We start from the raw sequence: 17,495 nt of genomic DNA, 5'->3' as shown, positions 1-17,495 counted from the left end.
TCTATTAAGGGCGTTTTCATCCTTTTACTGAAATAAATTTATGCGCTGCAAGTATAAACGCGTCAAACTAATAATACGAAATACATAATTTTAAATAGTGGAATCTGGGGGTAGGATTTCACAGGCATCGTTGAGAACCCTGAATTCTAGTGGCCTATTGTCGGGCAGAGAGTCTACTTCATTGATCCATAGAAATAGTGGCGTCACTTCCTTCCTGCTGAAATGAGACATGTATGGTACATATTATTGTGTAAGGCAAGATGTCAAAGAATGTCACACTCGAGGGGTTGTGTTGAGCCTATCCGTCCATTGCCATTATGCATCGCACAACATCCGCATACAAACCTCGAGTAGTTAGTTATAACACCAGTCTGCAGCTGCACTGCATGCTATAGGGATCCAACGCCCAATTGGGGTGATTTAAATAATTAGAACAAATAGTTTGTGACATTAAAAAAAAAAAAAAAAAAACTACATTTCAGGCTGGCATAATTAGGGATAAGAGTGAGTTGGTACATAAACAAAACTTCCGGGTAACTTTCAAAAGCCAGAGAGACAATTTCCTGGGGAGTCCCTATCCATCTTCAAAATAACGGAAGCATCAAGCAGTTAAAGTTGGTACAATGCATGGGTGAAGTCCATGAGGCTAGCATTAAGGACCTAAGTGTCCATTACTCTTCCTTTCCATATTTGCCTTCAACACCTTTGAAGAACCTCAAGAAGCAGTAAGCAGAAGATTTTGGGTGTCTTGAAAGCCCATTCTTATAGTCAACGTAAACCAAACCAAAACGCTTGGTATATCCTTGAGCCCACTCAAAGTTATCCAGTAATGACCACGCAAAGTATCCCCTTACATCTGCCCCATCCCTGTCCAGGAAAAATGTAACAGTATTGGTTTTCCTTTATACCTACCTTTTCAGGTCATTGTTCACACACTAATATGAGTTAATTACTTTTTAACAAGGTGAAAATATGTACTAGACATGTGAAAATGCTCAAGATGGAGAAACAAAATGACCAACTAAATCTTTTCTTTGGTTAATAACAATTGAAGATATTTTGTGAAATGTAACATCTATGTCTTTCCCCGTTTGCAGTTTCCCACTACAAATAAATAGATGAGTAGCACAAGCCAACAGTTATAAACCCACCTCCCATTTATGCAAGATTTTTGAATTTGACAGGATACTAGGGTTTAGAAACCTAACGGCCGTGGATGGAACCCTGGGGACGCCAGTGGATTGGCTTGGGTTGGGGGTGTGTATCAGCCACCCACGTGTCTCCTAATAACCCATCTATGCGACCTTAATATCACAAGCCGTGTACACATGCATATTTTCAGGCATAAATAGATGAGCAGCAAAGCCTCAGCCTCATACATCCAAGACAACGGATGCTGCAACTAAGTACTCATCGACCTTGCAATGGTAGCACGACTCCATGCAGGGGATGAATGACATGATAACCTAGATGGAATTTGTGAAGTCTTTCATGCAGGACTTACTAAAGAATGACTTGAAAGCTTGTTCGTATGATAAAATGGATAAAATGAAGTCGACCTACCTTATCGCTTTGGCAACTGCTGAAAGGTATCTCTTAAAGTAACTAACTCTCAGTTTGTCATCCAGCATTTCATGAAGTGGGGAGGTGTCATTATCTTCGTCATCCATACCTGTAATTTAAAAAAGAAATTAAAAGAATCATAATGTTGAATAAGTACAAACTCCTAGAGTTTTCCAGACCAATAATCAAAAGAACTTTAATTCAATATATTTCATCAATATATATTTCACCTCAGTACATATTTCATTTATATAATGGGCAAATGCAATAAACCACAATTGAAATTCTAGATTCAATTTTGTTTTCCAAGTAAAGTTTCTCCAAGCATACCATTCTCAGTAACATATATTGGGGGATTATTGTATCTCTGCGCTATGTAATTCAGAACCTTATGCATGCCCCAAGGAACAACATACAGCCATTCTGATGCTGCCTGCCAAGCAAAATATTTCAGTAGACTGGACAGTTAGTGGAATATGTCTGCAGGAGAGAGTTCATACCTTCTCACCAATAGCCTCACCCCCTTCCCATTCAACTGATGATAAAGAGAATATTATATAAAGATCAAGAGAAAATTTGTTGTGAAAACCAATGACAGTAGTAGTTACAGTATTTTACCAATTTTCTCTATCCCTTGTGCTTTATAAAAATCACCCTTATCATGGTTATCTCTTCCATGAGCAATAAATCTCGATGTATAGTGATTCAGACCAATAAAGTCTACTGAGTTCTTAAGCAACTCCTTATCTTTCTCTGAAAATATAGGAAGCCGATCTCCAAGTCTTTCACGCATAACTTTGGGGTATTCCTCATGATATATTGGATCTAAGTACCTGCGTTGGAATCAGCTGAGACGGATTCTAAACAATACTAAGAGGAGAAAACCATTTAAATTCATCTAACGAACTGCCTGGGTTGGCAGCAAGCAGAGCTGGAGAAATTGCTAAAATCATCTGCACCCATTCAATGATGCGGCCAATATGCTGTTTATATGTCTCAGAGTAGGTTTTATATCTTATAAGGATTCAAATAGAATGCATCTTTCAATTAATATGGTTTCACCAGAAGGCAACAAGACAATATGGTTGCATTGCAAGTAGATGGGAATACTCAATATAAACAGCACGATACATGAAAACTTATGGATCTGCTCATAACTAAGATACAAACTTTGTATTTCTATGTTGTTTTGTCATTAATTACAGCCCTACTCTCACCAGTTAAATAACTACACTGAGATCAGTTACTCCTGCTAATTTACCATGAGGTTTTCCAATGTACTTTGACCGTATGGATGCTTTAATTGTGCACATTTAGCGTACTTGTATGAATATTGAATACACATTAAAATTGTTGAGAATGAGTGTCTGTATGAGGGCTCATGTATGTGTGTGCGTGTGCGCGCGCGTGTGTGTGTGAGAGAGAGAGAGAGAGAGAGAGAGATCCATCCATATTATCTGAACTTACATAGTTAGTTAACAGTATTTTTGTGACCAAACAGTTGCATAATTTAGGGAACAAGTAATTACCATCCAAGCTGAAAATCTAGGCGCCTTGCTGCAGCAGCTTTATCTTCAATTGTGTCTGAATTAGCCTCTGCCCATTCACAGTCTACGACCAAGCCAACTTGTCCCCCTTGCTTGTCCTGAAAGACAATAGTAGCAGCAAGAGTAAGAACAATATATAATATTTGGGTAGTGGAGTGGAGAAAGAAGATACCGCTACTAAACTATGTCCATATTCAGAAATCTATATTATGTATCTTAAACCTTGACTGTCTTCCAATCAATTTCACAATCATTGCCCAAATATTTGAGCACGGTTTATTAGGTTTACATTTTCCCATATGATGTCAGTTCTACTTAAAAACATATCCTAAACTTATAAACGAATTATGTGAAATATTTCTGGATTTCAGCTAAATGAGTTCTTTAGCTGACTACATGCACTTTCCCATATATGAAAGGAAAAACAAATAAAGGAAAAACAAATAGAGAGAACACAATCTATTTCCCTGGTGTTAAGATTTGCTTGTTCACAGAATCACAATCTAATCTTACACAAGAAGGAAGCTATAAATTACTAAAATGCTGACTAATATATTACTTCCCTTGTTGAGTAAAACATCTTGCCTTTAATAAATAAAGTGATGAAATCAATGGCAAATACCAGAAGCTTGGTCAGTGATAAAAAGAGTAACAAGGAGACAAGCAGACACAGAAATAAACAGTAAACCTTATACTTGCTTCGGTATATCGAAACAGCAGCAGCATGTGCCAATAGTTGGTGGTGTGCAACCAAAAATGGTTCTGTTGACGAGCATTCATGCCTTCCAGGAGCAAATCTCCCAACACCATAACCATTAATAGCAGTCTGATAAGGCTCATTAAAAGTGATCCAGTCCTTTACTCTATCGCCAAAGCTTGCAAAGCAGGTGTCTGCATAGACTGAGAAGTATTCTCTGCATTCACAAAATCTGACTACTTGTATGATAGAATCTCACAGCACTAGATAACATATAGGCTATGAGGAAATTGTCTAACAATGACTTAAACACATACAAAAAATTACTATGTTTGTTTCCTGAAAGTAATGGAAGTTTGTGCTGCATATCATTTTTTTTCCCTGCCAATACTGATGCATGCAGACAAACTGCTGTATTGTAGATGATTTTCTGATTGCTAATAACCTGTATCCCCTAATAGAACCTTTAATATTAGCCATAAGACCCTTAATGCTCTTGCTACCTAGAGTTTCTGTTCCTCTTCTATAGAACTACCTTCTCTATTGAATTAGTCATTCTTTCTAATGGGTGCTCTATAAATCTTCGTTGGGTCTAGTAACCACCATAGCCCATGTCTCCTTTTTTATCTTCTACAGGTGCCACTTAACCTTCTCATATACGAGTTAGTTACTCTAAGCCGCATTATCTCAATCTCTCTATCAATGATGGAGCGCAGATGGCACAAATTCTTCTCTTTTGGAGTTCTTTTGACTCACAATTGTCGCCACCTCCGCACCTGTATTTCTTCTTTTGTTATAATTGTATTCTACGTATTCAGTTTTATATCTACTTATCTTAAGTCTATTGCTTCTGAAGTTTCTCTCTGCTACTCTTTTTTTATAGCATTCTTGCATGTTTTAGTCTATTAAATCAAAAGAATATGCCAATAGTCTGACCATATATAAAGCTCATCCTGAATATGTTTAGTCAGTTTGTCCATAAAGAAAGGGCCTCTGTGTTGATCCCTGATATAAGTCTACACTACACTAACAAAAAACTTGCTTTTCTCTCATGAAGTTTTTCACAGAATAGTTGTACAAAAAGCAATTCGGGGTTGTCCAAGAGAATGAACAATGTACGGGTGGTCAAATAAAAGCAACATATATACCGATGGATCGAGCTCTAAAAGGCGGAAATATATTTTAGCTCACGTGCCTTGAGTTAAAATACGTCCAAAAGGAAAAAAAGGGATGAACTTGCAACTTGGGTTCTTGTGGATCGATTCACAAAATTTTAAGCAGTTCTAAAAGCATTTGAAGTGCTTCTTGCAGGAAGCACTTTTAAGTGTTTTTCCAGGATTTACTTGCATTTTTACCAAGGATGAGCTTCAAGAACATTTTCACCAAAAGAACTTTCAGCCATTTTAAAAGCACTTCCAAATGAATCCATAATTGTTGGAGCTTCTAGAAGAATTCAGAGTTTGTCTGATTTTATTTGAAAATGCTGGAGCTTCTACATGTTTTAACACTGTTTTTCTAGGCTTTCTTTAGTTTTCCTAGGGCATATGGTCTTGTTTTTATCAGTCAATATAATTAGACTTTTAGAATTCCTGTAAGTCTCTAGTGGGAGTCATTAATTACTAGCCTTCCGGTATTTATCTAGCTCTACATAAGACCCATTTTGTACTTATACAATTCAGTCCATGAAGAATATTGTGTTTGCTTCAAATTACCATACCTCCAACATAAGTTATGCCCACATTCCCACAATTCAACCTCACTAAACACTAACTTTAGCCTGTTGTTGTGGACGTAAACAACCACATAAGACCCAATCCGAAACGTGCAGCATTCTTTGAGGAATCAAGCATCTTACAGTGGTTGTTACCTTGCCGGTGAATCGTTTTTGTATTTCTGGAATTGTGTGTTAACATTTGTGAGTTATTTAATTTTCTTCCTAATTGTTATTTTAATTCCTACCTCAGCTTCATCATTTGCATCCTATAGTGCCTTGTACATATGAATTAAGTGTTAGGTAGTCCTATATTATAATTTAATGTTAGAATAATTCCTAACTCTTGCTATAGAGTCTATTGTTTGTCTAACAGAAATGATTGCAGTTGTTCATGGAAAGGCGTCATGCGATGTTAACATATCTGTCTAAAATTCACGATGGAAGGATCTTACAACACTCTGCAATTCGTTGGCACATGGACATAAACTTTTCTCTATTGCTTTCAATTTCAAGAAAAGAGTTGGAATGAATTGAGTAGATATTTTCACTTGTGCAATAACAAGACAAAATTGATATTTAAATGATGATATAGAACTTACACAATTTGCTTATTCAGCCACCCTCCCATATTCTCATGAAGGTACAAGGGTAGATCCCAATGGTACAGTGTTACATAAGGTTGGATGCCTGCAAGAACAAATTGTTGAATACACATGCAAATACACTTCAAGAAAAGTTTTTCCTCAACTATCCTTAAGTTTTCTAAGGAGCCAATCAACCAGAAGAAAATGAAAATAAACAAATTCATACCCTTTTCAAGGAGAGCATTAATGAAATTGTTATAGTAAGTAATCCCTTCCTCATTGATTTTGGTTCCCAAACCATCTGCACAAACAGAACCAGAAGAAATATACAATCGTTATCACAATTAAGCTACGTCAAGAGAATGAAACATGGACATACGCTTCAAGAACTTTTTCAAGTCCTTGTCTGAATTCTGCTTGGGGATATAAACTTAAAACATCTCATATTGTAATCTCCACATGTTTTCAAAACTTTAGACAGCTAAGGAGACTTCTGCCACAACTATCTTAAGTTTTCCTAAGGAGCCAATTATAAATATTTTCGTCTAAACATCACCAAAACATTGTCCATTCGTATTTGCCGAACTTGTGAAAGATCCATTCAATCTTGAAGTTATTATTTACCATTAATCTTGAAGATTTGATCAATAACATTTCAACTTAGCTCAAGCATCTATGCCATTCAAATCACCTTCACTACCATATTTTAATGCAGAGATCACGTCCCAGAGGTAGGATGTCAAGAAGAGTCAAATGAGAAGGTAAATGCTAAAAAGGAAATGAAAGTGGGAAAGTAATTTTAAAACATAAAACCAGACGACAGTGAATTGATAATATCCTGCGTTTTAGCACTAGAAAGAACTCTATAGATGGCAAAAGGTAGCATACCAGGGAATATTCGAGACCATGATATGGAAAAACGATGAGCTTCAAATCCCAACTTGGCAATGAGTTCAACATCTTCCTGTTAGCATTTAATAGATTGTGAGTTGTGTTAAATGACTAAGATGAATTGAAATTTCAGACTTGCATAACTATCTGAACAGAATGAAGAACGGCAAGTGTAAGAATTTTATCATGTTCTTTTAAACCATTATGAAAAGAAAACACTACTAACAGATGAGGCCAGAACTGACCACATTCTTCCCCTTCCTAAACCATCAACATAAATAGGGGGAAATTACATTGAAAACTAGTAGAGAAATCGCAAATACTAGAAGTTTTGGGAAGATAGCACTGACATAATGCCAAAGACCAAAAGGATTGATTCGGTTATGACCAACTTTCAACTAACCTTATACCGATGATATTGATCAACTGCAACGTCCCCATTGCTTCCATCAATGATATTCCCTAACGAACCAAGACACACATAATAAGTTCCGTAAGTTGCTAACTAAAATAGTATCAGATTGGACAACATCAAGAAAAATTCAGGTCCTAGAAGATAATATCACAAGCTCAATGAAGAAAAGGTACCTTTTGAGTGTGAAAAGGCATCCCAAATGCTGGGACCCCTACCACCGTCCTTGCAGGCTCCCTCTACCTACAGATAAACAAGAAGCCCCTAAACCAAAATTCATAGACTCTGAGTTTTGTTATTTTGCAAAAATATGATTGAAGACAGGATACTCACAATTACAAACACTACATTATCTAGTGTTCACTTGTTTTTTAACCATGCAATCATGTACATATTTTGAAACAAACATGTACAGATACTTAAACAAACAAACAAACAATAAATAAAATTGCTGAGTAACATGCAATGCAGCAAAAACTGAGATTGTGATGGCTAGAATTTCATTTATAGAAACGTAAATTAAAACTATTCAATGAAAGATTGCTGGAAACCACACGCAATCAAATGCATCAGAAGCGAAATAACTCCACTGTATAACAAACTGATCAAAATAATAAAATAAAGAAAAACGGAATTCATAATCAAATTAAATTAATTCCAGCAACTAGATTTTGGTCTGGTGTTTCTGCTGCATTAATATTGGAAGAGGTCCCCAATTTGGATCCCTTCCCCAGTTGATGAAATAAATAAATGAATGAAAATAAATCAATTTAAAAAGAAAAAAAAAGAAAAACAGCCGCTAACTTGATACGCGGAAGTGCCAACGCCAAAAACGAAGTTGGGAGGAAAGTCACTGCGACAGACTTCATGAGATTCTTCATCATATTCCTTCAACAAGTCCTTCTTTGCCATTCCTACTCCTACTTAGAGCAGCCAAGAAAGTAAGGAAAATACTTGATTTATGGTTTATACATATCGGAACCAAAGGACTGCGTTGGATCTGGACTCTGGTTACCGCAAAAATTTATTTTTAAACAAAGACCTACACGTCCAGAAACCAAATAGTAGATGAGTCGCCCGAAGGAGAATATAAAATGGGGAAAACGTCACCTCCGGTCGTTGAAGCCTTTCTAAAAAGGTGATACCTGCCCACCCACTCACACAATTTAACATAGTTAAATCCTTTGTTTCCAGCAATCTTTCATTGAATAGTTGGATCCTTTGTTTCCCTCACTTTTCTGTCCACCAATTATCTAGTGTTCACCCACTCACGCTTAATTGAGGATTCGATTTCTTTCTCCGTAAAGGCAGACGGAGGGAAGAACGCGGGAGGAACAACACCACGCCAGAAAACAACACAGCAGCAACAAGAAATATCTCTCCTTCTCAGACCACTCTCCACCATAGTCTCTAGGTCATCTTCATTGTATTTTGTAAATCTCCCTTACATGGTGAAATCCAAATGCAAATGCAACTCTAATGGACGTAGCCGAATTGGTGAACCACTTAAATTCAGTATGTCATTGTGTTTTACATATTTCAACTTAATCTCATCTCTCACATATCAAGTTTCTACAAAACAAAACCAGATACTCACATATCGTCATAAAATATTCAACACCACCAAAAGCTGCATTGTCAGCAAGAAGCTCGAAGTGTCGGGACGCCAACCTGCAACGACAACGTTGCCTTTGCCTGTCATGCTCACCACAATGGGAGCCATGGCGGACATCGACGATATTGAGGTTAAGACTTGTACAACCGATCAAGCTATATTCCAACAGAATTGCTCTATGGCACCCAAATGGAGTTATGCATCAATATCGCCTTGAGAAAGATGGAGTAAAATGGTAAAATAATATTCTCAATTATATTGTTGTGTGTTATCAAATACGTTATTATTGATAAAATAATACCATTTTTTGCTACTAACTATTTTGATTAGTTTTGCAGATTGTATGATTAATATAGAGCATGCGATTAGTGATCATATCCATATTACTTTGCATATTCATAAGCATGCAAAGCAAGAAAAAAAGTTATGCTGTGTCAAGTACTCACTTAATTGTGTAAAGTGTTTGAGGGGTGAAGATATTCAAGGGCTGGCTTTGAATATAAAATCATAAAATCTTATATATGTCAGGCATTGGGGAAAAGACCTGAATATACAATTGAGCATCAGGGAAGTGCATATATAATAAAGTGGAAAAACTGAGAATTTAATTATGAAAATTGGGCTTAAGGGATGAACGGTAGTTAACTCATATTCTAATGTATTTGGAGCCAAGTGGATGGTATGGGACGTGCAGGTTTGGGTGCCTTAGGTATGTGTTAGCGGGATTAGATGGAAGTGAGTACATTCATCCATCTCATTTGCATTATTTCAAAGAATTTTTATAATTTAATTATTATTTTATTAGTAGTTTTGGTTGTAAAGTAACTTGTACACTAATTTTATTCGGTTGCATATTCAATAAATTTTATGTAGTAAACTCAATATTTTTATCTTGTAAATATTATTACCCAGTATTATACAATGTATTGCGTAATCATTATAGATTACTTTATTTTATTTTCCACCATATCTTGGTTGTAAAATTTATTTTTATAGCTAATAAATATGACTCACATCTTAAATCCTTGCCAGCGTTTACTTCTAACTCTAACATTACAAATTACAGGTCCTAAACCAGCTCCCTCCCTTCATATTTGTAAACACCAAATTAGTGAACCTGTGTAATAAGTTATAAAAATCAGTGAACCAGTACCGATTCTACCATTAGTGAACGTATATCCCTATAATTAGTGAACCTGGGCTAGAGTTGTGTCCCCAATTAAGGTAATTGGATATGCGGTTTTAAATGGTTTTGATTGTGGAAGTGCGTTTTTTTTTCTATGATTTACTTTTTTGCTTTAGTTGGTGAACCTAAGCACGTGAAACTTCCTTGTTAGTGAACCTATCATCGTTAATGGCCCTATCAGCGTGGTCTACCAAGTAACACTTTTATGCACTGTTTATTCCTTACTCTAAGCTTGATGCAAGTTAGGTTAGACCATTGTCGACATTTTGCCGTGTTATATTGAGGATGAGGAACCGAATCAGAATATTTCATATTTCATAAAAATGTGCATGCCGTCATTTTTGGAGTTATTTAAACCATATTACAAAGGGATGTCATCGAAATACGATAAGAGATCAAGTTTACCCAACACTTGATCTTGATGAACAGACCCATTTTCGCTAGTCCCCCAATAAGGAACACAAATTAGGAGAGTGTAACATGCTAACCAAAGCAAACCAAAACTTTCATACATGATACCTCTAATCAAGGTCCCAAGCACACTAACAAAAAAGTCTAAATATACTAAAATAATCACGAATGTCTCAATAGCTTATAAACAGTGAAAGTCAAATGGGGTAAACAAAGAGACAAAGTACTCAAAAAAAGAGCATTAAGATCGTGTAACCGTGCATAAATTTAAAACAACAATTTAGATTTACAAATATAGCCCAAGAGTATATAGATTACTCGGAAAAAAAAAAAATACAAAACACATCTTTAGAATTAGGCTAACACTATCACTATTACTAGGGTTTAGTGGTATTCTGCACTTATATGAAAGTTTTATATTCGATTCTCGCCAAAAGCGAATTTAAATCACATTATTGTTGGCCTATTTTGAGACTTATCCCACTTCCCATCCCTTAGTATAGATAATATCGTTTGCTAAAAAAAAAGAATTAGGCTAACACATTATCATAAAAGTAAGAAAGCCAATAGACCTGGATTGATACGCATAAACTTCATGATAAATCTAATAATTGATGACAAATTAAATTGGATCTATATCTAATTATCTCGTAGTTAGGCGTGGATTTAAGATGGACCTTATTTGAAGTATAATAGTGGTAATTAAGAATGCTTGATCGGTTAATTAACTAGCTAAGACGACATAATGCAACACAGGGCACCAATTTGCAGTGTATATATAAATTGTTCTAGTTGTTATATACATACCAGCAGTACTGTTAAAAAAAAAAAAAAAAAAAAAAAAAACTAATGAAAAATATTTGAAAATTTTGAGTTTTAACGATAAAGACAAAATAAAAGGTAAAGTGAATGGTACCAAAATTGACTTTTTAGTGTAAAAATTTGATTTTTCGTTAAAATAAACAGTACCGAAAGTTTAAAAATGATCCAAAAAAACTAAAATCGAATTTTATATATATATACACACACACACACATACTAATTAATTAATTCATTAGATCTTAGACTTCAAGAAGCAGAGTTACATAGAAATCAAAGGGGATTAGAAGTTGTCTAGGAATCGCCCCGATGAAATAATTGTGAATGTGATGGTGTGAGTCAACTCAAGCTCAAGATAGCCTAGGCGGTATATGAATGGGTGATGCATGGTTGACATGAGGCCTTTCGTGTCAATAGTACAAGGGCAAGTTGGGGTGGGGTCGGGGTCGGGAGAAACAAAGTGTTCGGCCATACAGAACTCTAAAGTTTAAGAAACGCCCAAAAAGTTTTTGTTAAATTACATAGTTAAACACGAAAACAATAAAAGAGAAATTCAACAAACCTACCAAAGGTAATTTTCTACTCAATTCGGCTAATCTACTGGTTAATTAGTGAGCTAATTAGTTTGATAATTTGGGAGTTGATAATCTGGGGGTTTGATAATTTCTTTCTATCAATTTCGTCTTCTCATCGTTGCTTCCCACTGTGAAATTTTCGAATTCTTTTTGTCGTTTAGGTCTTTTCTGGGTTTTGATTTGTTTATCTACAATATTTGAGGTTGTTTTATAGCCCTTGATTTGTTTTGCCGGGTTTTTCAAACTGATTTCAAGTTCTAGGGTTAGGGTTTTCCCAAATTTGGGGCTTTTCTTGGCTCTGTTAAATTAGGTTGGGGAAAAGTTAGTTTGTTTTGTTAAAGCTCAGTTTTGCACTCTGGGTGCGTCCTTTTTAATTCTCGAAGAATTTCTGAGGTAAACTGAGTTCTTTTGTTAGTAATGAAGTGCATGACGTGGAATTGCAGGGGTCTTGGAAGATTGATTTTAGAAGTAACTAGAAAGTGCTACCCGCGCGATGCTGCGGGATTATGATATGTTATAGTAAAAACATATGAAAGATCATGTATCTAATGGTCGTGGAGCTAATAATCATGCACCTAACACTAAACACCTAAATGTCATCAAACCAATGTAAACTTTTATTTAACTAAGTTCTTAGCACTTCAGATCAATCTTAAGTTAAAAAGAGTAGTTCAATTGACTAAAATTACACAAAGGAAGGGAGAAAGACAGAACAAACAGTTGCAGAAAAGTGTATAGTGACATTGATCCTGCAAGTTAAATATGAAAAATGTTCAAAAGACTGTAAAAGCTCAAATTATCCCTAGCATGAGTAGATTAACAATGAAAAAACCAAATTTGTATTAGTTTATATTGCTTAACACTTCAGCAAGAAAAAATGGAAAGAAAGAAAATATTTTTAAATATCTGGTGATTAAGTGAATGACAGTGAACATTATACTTAGTATAACATGAATATGCATGTGCATAGTAAATACTAAGCAAGAATATGCATAGGTAAGTAATACCCATCAATTAACAATTTTAATTAACACTTCAAAAAAATTGTTCACGTATAAAAAATCTAAATCCCTTGTAATAACAAATTATTGGTCAAAATACTACACTTTGAAAATATATAATAAAAGAAAAATAGGAAAACGATGCTTACCAATATGGACATATGGATTGCTTCTGAAAGGATGTTATATGCAAGGCTATTATCCGAATGACTTTGTCTGTAATAAGAAGAGTAACTGACTTAAAAAGCATCATCATTGCTACTTGCTACCCTTCCTACATAATCTAAGAATATAATTAATCAAATAGACACGGAATCACATTGACCATAAACTATTACATGTAATTAAAAAAAAATAAAGAGGAGAGAGAGAATCGTGAAATAACTCAAAAACCCTAGCCCAAAAAACTAATTGTTACGCAATTAGATATTTTTTAATAATTGCACATGTAAAGTTTTTTCTTAATAAGTAAGATGTCATAAACATGATATTCCACACTTATTAATTTGATTGTCTCATTTTGAAAGGAGGAAAATAAAAGCAGATGTCTTACTTTTCTCAACAGCAAATCTATTGTTTTTGAGAATCTCTGCAATTGTGACAACTGTGGTAATAGCTGCAGTGGTACAATGAGATATTAATCCTTGCATCAGCTTTAATACTAAACGAATCAAATCTAGAATGAAGAACGGTAATATGCATGATAAAAAAATTATTCTAAATGTTGGGAAAAGGGAATGAGAAGGTTACATTCGACTGGATTCATAATGCCCTAGTAAGGGGAGTTGGTATCATGAGACATCATCTGATAATTTAATTTTTTTTTCAAGAAATGGACAGATGTAATCATCAACTTACACTTTTAAAATGTAATAGTTTATAAAATTCAAGGCTTGAAAATAAAAAGGAATTACTCTGTTGAATAGAGAGGAATCAACATTTAGAGATAGGAAAAGGTTGATCTTTTGACCTGCTAGTCTAGTAATATCAAGCAAGACAACGTCTTCTATTCAAAGGTCAATTATTTTTCTAATAGAAAACTGTATGTTACATAAATTTATTGAATTAGAATCAAACTAATGAGATTAAAGTGAAAATTTAAAACTAATGCACAAAATGGATTTGAGAGGCTAAATTTTTTTTAAAGTAAATAGGAAAAAATAAGGTAAAATTGTCGAGACATTTTATTATACTAAAGCCCTTGGATAGTTTGAAAATCTTACCCTTATTCATTCTTCACTCTCACTCTATTTTGCTATACATTAACACAATAAAATATAATCAGATGCATAATTATTAATCTACAAAACAATAAGAAATTAATATAAATAAAAAATGACAAACCTATTACTTTGCATTCTCATTATTGCAGATACCCGATAATTCCTATCACCAGAAACTCTTACTTCATATGAGCCATATACTCAATATCAACACAAAAAACCAAAAACTCATAGGAGCTTCCTTCTGAGAATCTCAAACTCTAACCATTTCAAAAAAAGTTCTTCGCATTTCCTCAAATACATGCTAAACTCTCTCCTACTGCTCAAAATCCAAATGAGTACTTAAGATATACAGAACCACATTTAAGTTAAAGCTATACTGCACTAAATGACATTCAAAACCACAAACACCAAAACAAAGATGAATTCAACACCTTGAATGTGTAATACTCATATCTAAATCCAATTTGAAACATAATTTTCGCCCTTAAAATTTTTTCAACAAATGAACAATCAATTTAGGAAAGCAACTACAATGCAACTGAAGAGCTGTTCGACTTAGCTCCATTTTGTATGGCCAAAAGCTTGAAAAACAGCTTAGGAGCACAATTCCAAATATTACCAAAAGCAAGCATCTTTGGGGTAAAGAGCCCACTTTCCCAAACAGAGCTTTAAGTTCATGCCACATGATTCGAATTAATTTATCACTAATATAAGTTCTAAAATGGTAAAAAAATGAGGAAATACACCTATCACCCTGTTCACTGTGATCTTTGAAATCCAAGTTCCACTACGTAACCCTTTGCATAGCTGCTTAACTTCCAGTGACGAACACGGTTTCAGAATATATAAACTTCAGAACTTAATTCATTCTATAAAATAGAATAAAAAAGTTGATTTACACTTGTAAGGCATGCTCCAATGTTGATATAAAGTTGAGTCAGTTGATTTGTGACCACCAACTGTAAAAGAAAAATGTAAATGCTAAGTTAGTTTACATGTTTAAATCTTTTGGTAAATGCTAAGTTATATTATTATGTATGATGGCATGCCAAAGACCAAATAAAAAAAAATAACAGTAAAGAGTTAAAACTCAAAGTTGAAATACCATCTTCAATGTACCATCATATGCTAGCATTTAAAGTTGAATCGTTAAAATTTAAATCCTATGATCAACTCACCTTTCTTAATCTTTTCTGGAGGAATAAACAGAACGTTTCTTCTACACTTCTTTAACCACTGCACTAAAAAAAACATTAATGATTAAATATTAAAATTGAAGATCTTAAATTCATAAGTTAAAAACTTAAAAGCTAGTTAAAATAAACATCCATCACAACAATAGCGCGGAAATTAAGTTGTTTTATTTCTGAGCATTTTTTTGGCAATCAAACAGAGGAAATCTATGTTAAACTAAACAGGCAATGGTTGTTAAATTTAGTTCTTTAAATTTATAATTTTTTTAACATGTGAGTTGATCCGTACTTTTTAATTTGGTTTGGAAATGGGGTAAGATCATGTTGGTTTAAAACAATTGTTAACATGTTATGGTGGAATGTATTATACCAAGGATTAAACAAATAGTTGTCATTTATTTCTTGCAATGCATTCACTGTTAATGAATAGTGACATCAAATTGATAAGTTTGTAGCTACATAGGAAAAAAGACTAATAGGTATTATGCACATAAATAATCAACCAAAAACTCTTTCCACATCAACTAATCAACAGATTTAACTGTAAAAAAAAAACAAAAAAATTGATTCCAAAAACCTCTGTAACTATTGTAATTTTCAGTTTCTAACTCATTCTTTTGATCAATATCATCTGAATCAGTGTAATTTCGTCAAATTCTAATCCATATGATCACTTGTGTGCCTAAAAACTAATCGACTCTTAACAGCAGCACAAAAAAAAAAAAAACTTGGAAAAATGAAGTTGTGTGCCTAAAGGCTTCGTTTTAAAAGACAGAGAAGGGCATAAGAACTTTACCTTAGGAATTTTCCCAACTCCGCTCAACTTTTTTTACCCACCCTAAAAAATACTTCAAATCCGATCCACCTACTAAAACACACCCAAAAAAAAAAAAAAAAAAAATTAGCAAACTAATAAACTTAATTATATATGATCATTTCACCACATATTTCAAATTAATTGGTCAAAAAATTAATTAATTAAAATGAGTTTAAAATAAATATAAAAACCAATAATAATTGTGATTGTCCATTTTCTGCTCCCTGGGCTTTCCACTTGGAGTTCAAGATAGCACGAAACCACTAAAAAAAAAAACTATTCAATTTATGAGACCAGAGAACAAAACCAAGCAAACACCACCAATGCAACAGAAACAACACAGTAAAACAGAGTTTTAGAGGAAAAAAAAAAAAAAACAGTGGACTTTAATTTTACATCGATCGAGCAATCGATCTAGACGAAAACCCTAAATCTCGAAGACCAAGATTTCCTAAAACGAAAATTCGAATTAGATGGAACAGCCACACACAAATCATCGAAAAAAAAGAAGAAAAGTTTTGAAGAAAAAACTCAGAGACCTTAATCAGAAGGGGTTTGCAAGGTTGTACACAAAAACCCTAAAATTCGCACACCAATTTTCCTGAAACAAAAAAACCCCAATCAGATCAAACAGCCACACTGAAAACATCAAAAAAAAAAAAAAAGAAAAAAAAAAGAAAGGAAACAATCAACGCAAAGACTTTAATTTTACAGCGATCGATCTGCAAATTTCTTCCCAATCAAAGAAAAGACAAAAAACATATAAGTAGAGAAACCACCTGAAACAGTGCAATCCGGGAGAAACTCTTCATACGACACACGATCGACGCAGAGAGAGAAGCAGGGAAACACGAAGGATTGACGCAGGGAGAAAAGCACGGAAACAGAGAGGAAGAGAAAGGGAAAAGCGACGGAAGAAAATGGAAGAGAGTTAAGCAAGGAAACACGAAGATCGAACAGGGAGAAAAGCAGAGAGAAACAGAGAGCAGGTGAAAGGGAAAAGCAACGGAAGAAAATGAGAGAGGGTTCGAGCACCTTCCCGTATGTAGACTCACTCTACCAAGGGGTAAAATCGCCAATTCATGTAGCATCTCTTAAAGGGCTGAAAACCATGCGTTAGATCAGGGGCAAAACCGGATTGGCACTGTTAATGAACAGTGCCAATCCACCGGCTTTTAGTATATATAGAATTTTAATCTTTTGTGTGCTAGCGTTAAGGTAGACCTTTTCTGTTTAATGGAAAC

The 17,495-nt window shown here is 34.4% G+C and overlaps 2 protein-coding genes across 3 annotated transcripts; both read right to left on the bottom strand.

Annotated features, from left to right (window-relative positions):
• Positions 1–394: 394 nt before the first annotated feature.
• On the bottom strand, positions 395–8,420 carry LOC137748719 (beta-glucosidase 42). Its single transcript, XM_068488897.2, has 13 exons — positions 8,213–8,420; positions 7,585–7,651; positions 7,400–7,458; positions 6,994–7,069; positions 6,332–6,406; positions 6,121–6,208; positions 3,799–4,024; positions 3,093–3,208; positions 2,182–2,396; positions 2,064–2,098; positions 1,894–1,996; positions 1,564–1,672; positions 395–867 (listed from the first exon to the last, which is right to left on the bottom strand). The coding sequence occupies exons 1-13, from the start codon at positions 8,318–8,320 to the stop codon at positions 672–674; spliced, it is 1,473 nt and encodes a 490-aa protein (XP_068344998.2). The 5' UTR covers positions 8,321–8,420; the 3' UTR covers positions 395–671.
• Positions 8,421–9,005: 585 nt separating this feature from the next.
• LOC148698724 (uncharacterized) lies at positions 9,006–17,262 on the bottom strand. Of its 2 annotated transcripts, none has more exons than XM_088686813.1 (7): positions 17,031–17,262; positions 15,420–15,477; positions 15,141–15,200; positions 14,988–15,056; positions 13,569–13,631; positions 13,165–13,231; positions 9,006–9,235 (listed from the first exon to the last, which is right to left on the bottom strand). In XM_088686813.1, exons 1-7 carry the CDS (start codon positions 17,061–17,063, stop codon positions 9,226–9,228), a joined length of 360 nt encoding a protein of 119 aa, XP_088542939.1. In that variant the 5' UTR covers positions 17,064–17,262; the 3' UTR covers positions 9,006–9,225. The 2 variants fall into 2 exon arrangements, with proteins under 2 accessions (XP_088542939.1, XP_088542935.1); XM_088686809.1 differs by lacking the exon at positions 9,006–9,235 and adding an exon at positions 12,609–12,763.
• Between the last annotated feature and the right edge of the window lie 233 nt (positions 17,263–17,495).

The sequence above is a fragment of the Pyrus communis genome, chromosome 2, assembly GCF_041283825.1.
Source record: "Pyrus communis isolate YQ-2024b chromosome 2, ASM4128382v1, whole genome shotgun sequence".
Lineage (NCBI taxonomy): Eukaryota > Viridiplantae > Streptophyta > Magnoliopsida > Rosales > Rosaceae > Pyrus > Pyrus communis.
Note: the sequence above shows the minus strand (reverse complement) of the source record. Positions and strands in the feature narration are given on the sequence as shown.

What these genes read in the sequence shown, in the direction of transcription:
- LOC137748719 (XM_068488897.2), bottom strand. Translation starts at nt 8,320, where the DNA reads ATGGCAAAGAAGGACTTGTTGAAGGAATATGATGAAGAATCTCATGAA. An exon ending in ATCAATATCATCGGTATAAG is followed by an intron (nt 7,070 to 7,399) that starts GTTAGTTGAAAG and finishes AAATGCTAACAG; the next exon opens with GAAGATGTTGAACTCATTGC. An exon ending in ATGGTCTCGAATATTCCCTG is followed by an intron (nt 6,407 to 6,993) that starts GTATGCTACCTT and finishes CTGTTTGTGCAG; the next exon opens with ATGGTTTGGGAACCAAAATC.
- LOC148698724 (XM_088686809.1), bottom strand. Translation starts at nt 17,063, where the DNA reads ATGAAGAGTTTCTCCCGGATTGCACTGTTTCAG. An exon ending in CACAGTGAACAGGGTGATAG is followed by an intron (nt 13,632 to 14,987) that starts GTGTATTTCCTC and finishes GTACCACTGCAG; the next exon opens with CTATTACCACAGTTGTCACA. An exon ending in TAGATTTGCTGTTGAGAAAA is followed by an intron (nt 13,232 to 13,568) that starts GTAAGACATCTG and finishes TTCTTATTACAG; the next exon opens with ACAAAGTCATTCGGATAATA.